Raw genomic sequence first — 7,671 nt, forward strand, 5'->3', positions numbered from 1 at the left:
CCCTTAAACTGCCTTCTTGTGGAAATCAATCTGCCTTACCGGTTTGTTTGGGAAAACAATGACAAAAATCAATATCGTCTTCCAAATTGTTACTACATGGCATCAAGCGTCATCTCAACAATTCATTAATGAAAACCCACTAATTTTCATTCATTTTCTTTACCACTTAGTCCAACTAAGGCTTGCGGGGAAGCTGGAGCCTATCCCAGCAAGAACCACTGGGCAGGGTACACCCTGGACAGGCTGCCAGTCCATCGCCAACACAGAAAGACAAACAACCAGTCACGCTCACTCCTAGGGACAATTTAAAGTAAGCAATTGACCTAATTAGCTTGTCTTTGGGACAGTCGGAAGGAGCTGGAGAACCTGGAAAGAACCCACATATACATGTTTATAAGAACATGTAAACTCCACACAGAAACGACAGAAAGCATCACCCCAGCTGAGGCTCGAACCAACGACCTTCTTGCTGTGAGACAGTAACCACTACGCCACCGTGCAGACCCTCATTGATTCTCATAAAATCCATTAACATTAAAGGGTTAAGAAAAGTACAAGACTTTATTATCTTCATCCCAAAGAAACATTCCTTTTATCCATGCCCTCCATGCCTGAACTAAACTGTGTTTAGTGTGTGTGTGTGTGTGTGTGTGTGTGTGTGTGTGTGTGTGTGTGTGTGTGTGTGTGTGTGTGTGTGTGGAGGGGGTAAAAATGCTGCTCATTCTGCTTGGAAACAGCTGCACAACCTCCTGAATCTCAAGGACTCAGGTTCGTTGAATAAATTCCAGTTAACTTTGAACATATTGGAGGCAGATATGTCTTTTTTTTTATTCATTTTAATAAAACTATTCTTCCCCGGTTTGACTTGCAATGACTGTGGTGATTAAATATTCTATTAATAAAAATATCTATTAAAGATATTTATCATTTTAGTCATATTGTGCTTTGAATAAATGATTTTTTATTAAGTAAACTGTTATATTTTTGCTGATCAAAGTTGTTACCTATCTTGGTAAGAGTCTTATTGGAAAAAGGAATTTTATATTTCTACATGTAAAGGTTAAACACACAAATATCATGTAAGAGAGTTGTACACGTCATACATCATCAGTTTGTAGGACATCTGCACAGAAATAATGCTTATTTCAGCTCACAATAAAAAGAATGAAAGATAATTAGAAAATGAAAGACATAATGACAAATGTTGCTGCGTCCATCAAATGAGATGTTTAACTGGCATGTCAGCTCTTCAAAACATTTTATAAAACGCGTCAATTCCCTGAATTCTGAACGATGACCGATGTCACAAAATCTATCATCTAAGAGTAAAAAAAAACCGCAGACCTGAAAATAAAACCTCATCTCTGAGTGATGAGTGGCATCATGCAATTACTTTTTCAGTGTGATGAATTATCAGAGGAGACACTTGGTGTGATTTTTTTTATGTGGTTTTTCAAACAGATCTCAGCCTGATGAATGTTCTTTGTATAAATTATAGAAATAACAAAAATCGAACCTGGAATTGTGCTACAATTTGGAAATTTCTCATTTGTAAATAAGCTTGTTGCCCACTTTTTTCATACATGCCACACAGAATTATAAAAAAAATTACATTTAGAGACCCTGCCTGACATCTTCCACACAGTAACTCCCTTCCTCCCATCAGCCTGCATCCCCTCTCATCAGGACCAGACAGCCTAAGGATGGGTCAACTTATCTTGTCCCAATTTCTTCATGGAAAAATCTGTGACTTCCTCTAAACGTCTTGCATATTTTTGAGCAACAAACAAGGACAACTCTATCAGGACCGGAGGCATCTGCCCAGGCTTGATGCACTGAAATGTAGTTTAGTTGAGATAATAAAAGCAGCACACAAACAAAGCATCTATATCACTATCAATAAAATACTCATCCTTTCCTGTTTTTTACAGTAACACAAAACAAGAAGCATGATCGCAGCTGCTTTTTGAAAGCCTCCACACACACACACACACACACAAAAAGCCTCATTCCAGATTTCCTTTTTGTTCCCGCTGACAATCAGCACCTAAAAATCTCCATCCACGCAGTTATTCTCGGTGTGATCACCTGCATGACCACCCGTCTCATGAAGATAAAGTAATACATCTGGAAAACAGAGCAGAAAAAAAGCCGGCTGCCTCTGCATCTCCAGCCAAATGTGTACAAACAATGAGAAGATGCAGACAAAGCGGTCTGCCTCACACACGCACACACATAACGACACACTCACACAAAAACGCCAGCAACCCTCTCATGCTCCACAATGAACCGCATGGAGCTCAAATGTCACAACGTGCACAGAGTCAAGACTGGAATAAAAAAGCAAAAACAAACAAAACAAAAAAAACCACACAGTAAACGAAACAACGTGGGGATTAATGCTGAAAGGAGGAACCGCGCAGGCCCAACACGAGGGACAGTGTGCGTAAAGCCTCACACACGCACATCTGGATCGCACGCCTCTGGGCAGCTGGTCAGCTCGCACATAAACACGCACAGACACGCAAATCCCACGCAGACCCAGAAAAGCATCACGGATAGGCGAGTATCCCCCCCCCACCCCAACCCATTGATGAGCTAATTATGCGCCTCGGCTGCTCCCTCGCACCGTACCGTACTATAGTATTAATAGTAGTAGACGCACTGTTGACGCCTTCACTGACGCGCTGGATTTTCCATTAACTCTGGGAGAGCCGTGAAAGGCAGGGAACAGAAAGGGCTAAATTATGCCACACTGTTCCCGCAACTTAGCAGTGGAAGAGTGTCTGTGCCGCATCCATTGTGCGAGGCGGCGTGCTGGCAAGGCGCGCTGCCGCTCCGGCTGGCATCCTCCAGCGCGCATGTGACAAAAGGAAGTAAAAAAAAAAAAAAAAAAAATCATAAATCAAAGTTTGCTTTTCCAATTCCACGTAGGTGTTACAGGATCATCCACAGAGGACGTCTAGTTAAGAGCTTCAACGCGCATGCATGCTCTCCAAACAAGCACTCCACGCGTAATCACATGCAGCTGGGCACAGTCCAAACATTTTTTTTTTTTACCTTCATCTCTTCATTTATTTCCCTTTTCACCGGGTGAGCTGGCTTGCGGCTTCTTTTATTTTCCGGAGGTCTGCCCTCTTTTTCCATCTCTGCCATGTTTTCTCTGTGATACTTCTGTCAATATTTGCGATGAGGAGGAGGAGGGGGGGGGGGGGAGGCGTGAGCTGAGAGGCAGCTGTTTACAGTCGCCAGACGGAGAACGTCTTGGCGCTTTTCAGCGACCCGTGTGACGCTGGGGAAGCCGCCGAGGGCTCGCTGTGCCCGGCTAAGTCAGCCATCTTCTGGCCGTGTCCTCCGCGGTCCGTGCGCCAGTGGTGAGCCGCCTCTGTGAGTCAAATGAGAGGTTGAGTGAGGGGGGGGGGGGGGAACCGAGACAGGGGGAGGGGCGTCCGCTGAAACATTATATGACGCGCTGATGATCAGAGGTGGGCTATTTCTTCTCGCTTTCCCGTGGAGCGCAATCAGAGCAGCCACATCCACTTACCACCGCTGCCTCTGTGACGGTCTGTAAGCAGCAAACAGGTGCCCCCCTCCCCATGAAACCATCCAGCCTCTTCAGGGGAGTTTAGAGCTGCTCAAAGTAAACATCCAGTCCTGCTCGCCACGCTGCTTCTGTCATTTCACACCACAAAATCAAACCTCACGTCAAAGAAGTTAAGGCTGTGATGCACAGATTAGAGACGCCTCATGGATCACCTGATGTCTTCTAAAGAAGTCTTTTACTCCTGGAAATCCCCAACTAACATGTACAGCACATATAAGCCCACAGGTTGTGCAAATTAAACATGTAGACATTGATTTTACAGGTCAGTTTGAAGCTAAAAGGAGGCAAGGGCATTAAGGAGGCTGACCTGGTAGAGGTCCCAAGAGGCAGAGAGGGAATGTGACCCCACGCACCTGGAAGAAACAGCTTAAATGTGATTAAGTTCTGCAGCGGATTTATGCAGCAGGAGTTTTTTTTTCCCTCAAGAAGATGATCAATAATGTTTCCCACAAGTGTTATCTGTTATTCTATGAGAAATAAATCACAGCAGGTGATACCGACTGAGTGATTATCTTTATATTCCAGTGAGAAACACGCAGCAGTATGCAGATGGTAACAAATGCATGAATACCATATCAGAGAATGGAAATCCCACATTCTTTCATATTGTCTGCTGTTTTCCAGATCTTAAAATGAGATTAATTTAAGCATTACATGAATAACACATACCCTTTATTATTATTATTTATTCAACAAAAACAAGTAGATGAGTAAGTCCACTCTTCTTGATAGATTTGTCTTGCTTGTTGATTGTGTTTTGCAGCTTTTGTTTCTGCATTTGCGCATGATGCTTCCGCTTCCTAAATTATTGTCATAAGAACCAGAACCAGACCTGATAAGAACTTTTGCTCTGTGCATGAATTCACCTGTTTCAGCTGTGAGGTAGATGCAGCTCTCTGAATTACAATGAGGAAGGCTGCTCATGGCAAAGTGACACCCATTTGAGGTGGAAAATCAGCAGGAACAGGAGCTGTGAACCGTGATGCAGGGTCAGGGTGAGATGACTTGCACTGCTCTTACCATGCCTCGCAAAGCGGCAACCCAGTACCGGCATCTTAAGATCCCCCCCTTTTAATCTGTTCCTCCAGCTATAGCAGCTTGGTTTACTGTAATTTAAGTCTGATGCTTCATTCTGGTGGTAAATTGTGCAGTTATGCAAGCAGAGGCAGACTGCTATGTCTACATTTATACCAAACTGGACAAGTGTAGAAAATGAAATATGTAAAAACTGAAATAATTCAGAAGTTTTGGTTAATTCCTTTTGCACTTTAAAGATATAAAAGTGCATCATATTACCAAAAAAAAACAATTTTCGTTGTCTCTCCAGGTTCTGAGTTATGCCGATGATGAAGAAATCTCTGGATTTTCCAGGTCATGAACATAAATGTACAAACTCTCTGTTTGTTTTGTACATGAACTCACAGAGGAGGATGCAGCTCCAGGCTGTGGAAGCTGTCCTTGACAGACTTTCTCTCCAGTAGAGCAAGTCAGACCGAGGAAGGCTCAATGAAAGCATTGTTAAACCGCTTTCACCATCAGCGCATTACACTATCATACTGTTGAACTGTCATATTGTCACAAGGATTGTGTTGCATGAATGGAAACATGAGAAGCTTCACTATGATTTCAGCAGTTTCCTTTAAATTTATACCTTTAAAGGTTTTTTCTTCCCTTACTTGTTATTAAATCATTTTAGGTTTCAATGAATCTTTTAGACAGACAAGAAACAGATGAAGAGGGAAGATTTGTTTGACTTGATTTTGGTAATTGATGTTATTATAAACTTGTGGTTGTTTCGCTCATTTTAGAGGTTTTTATTTGGTTAAACAAAGGATGAATGAAAAAAATGGAAAGGCAAAGTGAGCAAATGTTTTCCTAAAAATCTTCCAGTACATGTTTTACTGAATAGAAAAGTGCAAAGGTTTTCATAATTCCAAATTATTTGACAAAAGCAGTGGTCAATAACCAAATACTGTTGAAGAAGAAGATGCATTAAATCCTTGAAGTCTTCACACTTATAATTTTAAAAAGAAACTGTATCACTTCTCAAGTAATATTGATATGTGTCTCATTTGATTTGTGCTTTTTTATTTGTACAAATAATGACTAAATTCTAAGTTAGTATATATTTGTTTTAAAGGTACAGTGTATAAGAAATACTGCCATCTAGTGGTAAATACAGGAATAGTAATTATGTCAAATGTTAGGCAGTTCCGAATGGTAAATGCTGATCTTGCATAGTGCTTTTCTTGTCAAATGTTCACCACTCAGAGAGCTTTTATACTACACAGCACTACAGCATGTTGTTATATACCAAGAGCGTTCTCCTATTACTCACATTCATACCCTGATGGACTCATCAGGAGACAATGTGGGGTTCAGTGTCCTGCCCGAAGACACTTTGGCATTCCTGGAATCAATCCACCATCTCTCTGAATGATGGATGACTGTCTTTCCTCCTTAACTACGAACCGCCACCCACCATGCTGCTCGCCCCCTTACATCACCGCCACCATTTCCGGTCTTTCGGATTAAGTCCAGTTGTACATGTTGATCTGTCTTTCCTGTCCTCTCCACCCCAACCAGTCGAGGCAGATGGCTGCCCTCCCTGAGCCGGGTTCTGCCGGAGGTTTTCTTCCTGTTAAAGGGGAGTTTTTTCCTTCCCACTGTCGCCTCGTGCAGCTCAGGATGGGGGATTGGATCGAAGTCATGGCTCAATGCAATCAGTTGGTTTCTATTCTAGGAATTGGCTCGAAATGATGTGTATGTTGATTCGTGTATGTAAAGTGCCCTGTGACAACCTTGTTGTGAAGCGGCGCTATACAAATAAAGTTGAATTGAATTTAACTGAATTAACTACGGTTACCCTTCCATTTTAAAGGTACAGTGCCTGTCAGCAGCCAAAATTCTTCCGAACATGTTTTCATCTTCGAGTGGCTCCAGTGTCCTCAGATGCAGCCTGACGGCACTTAAGATAACTACTTCTAAATTGTACATGTGAACTTTTTTCTTTTAAGATGTTACTTATCCCAAATGGGATAAGTAACAAAATAAGGGATAAGTAATATCCCAAATATATATTTCATGCAGAATATCAGATAAACCTGTCTACTTCCTGGATGCAGATTTACAGCCATGGACATGTGGCGAAGAATCCATGCAAGGATGAGCTAAGGCAAAGTACAAGGCAAAACTATGAGAAACGGTTTTGTATGGTGTATTTTTTATTTATTTGTTTTTTTTTTTCTTGACAGTGGGATAGTAAACATTGCAGGTTCTTTTTGTGGCTGCAGTTGCAATAAATAAATAAACAAATAAATTAAACTAGTTTAAACAATACAATAAAAACAACACAACTAATAAAACCAAACTATTCCAGGTAAAACGGCAAAGAACAGAGGTGGGTCTTAAAACTGGACAGTGAAAGTGGAATAAGAGGGGATTTAAAACTGGACAGGGAAAGTGGAATAATAGCGGATTTAAGACTGGACAGTAAAAGAGGAATTAGAGTGGATTTAAAACTGGACAGTGAAAGTGGAATAAGAATGGATTTAAGACTGGACATTAAAAGAGTAATAAGAGTGGATTTAAAACTGGACGGTGAAAGTGGAATAAGAGTGGATTTAAAACTTGGCGGGAAAAGTAGAATAAGAGTGGATTTAAAACTGGACGGTGAAAGAGGAATAAGAGTGGATTTAAAACTGGACGGTGAAAGTGGAATAAATGGATTCAAAACTGGACAGGGAAAGTGAAATAAGAGTGGCTTTAAAATTGGGCGGGGAAAGTAGAATAAGAGTGGATTTAAAACTGGACAGTGAAAGAGAAATAAGAGTGGATTTAAAACTGGACAGTGAAAGAGGAATAAGTGGATTTAAAACCGAACAGTGAAAGTGGAATAAGAGTGGCTTTAAAACTTGACAGTGAAAGAGGAATAAGAGTGAATTTAAAACTGGACAGTGAAAGAAGAATAAAAGTGGATTTAAAACTGGACAGTGAAAGTGGAATAAGAGGGGATTTAAAACTGGACAGGGAAAGTGGAATAATAGTGGATTTAAGACTGGACAGTA

The 7,671-nt window shown here is 41.2% G+C and overlaps 1 protein-coding gene across 1 annotated transcript in view; it reads right to left on the reverse strand.

Annotated features, from left to right (window-relative positions):
- The window catches only part of sobpa (sine oculis binding protein homolog a), a 56,219-nt gene extending 52,882 nt beyond the window's left edge, over positions 1–3,337 (reverse strand). Inside the window, exon 1 of the mRNA XM_079262120.1 lies at positions 3,061–3,337. Coding sequence (XP_079118246.1) covers positions 3,061–3,156 — 96 coding nt within the window. The 5' untranslated portion in view covers positions 3,157–3,337. The remainder of the gene's footprint in view (positions 1–3,060) is intronic.
- Positions 3,338–7,671: the final 4,334 nt, after the last annotated feature.

The sequence above is a fragment of the Telmatherina bonti genome (assembly GCF_933228915.1).
Source record: "Telmatherina bonti genome assembly, chromosome: 22".
Lineage (NCBI taxonomy): Eukaryota > Metazoa > Chordata > Actinopteri > Atheriniformes > Telmatherinidae > Telmatherina > Telmatherina bonti.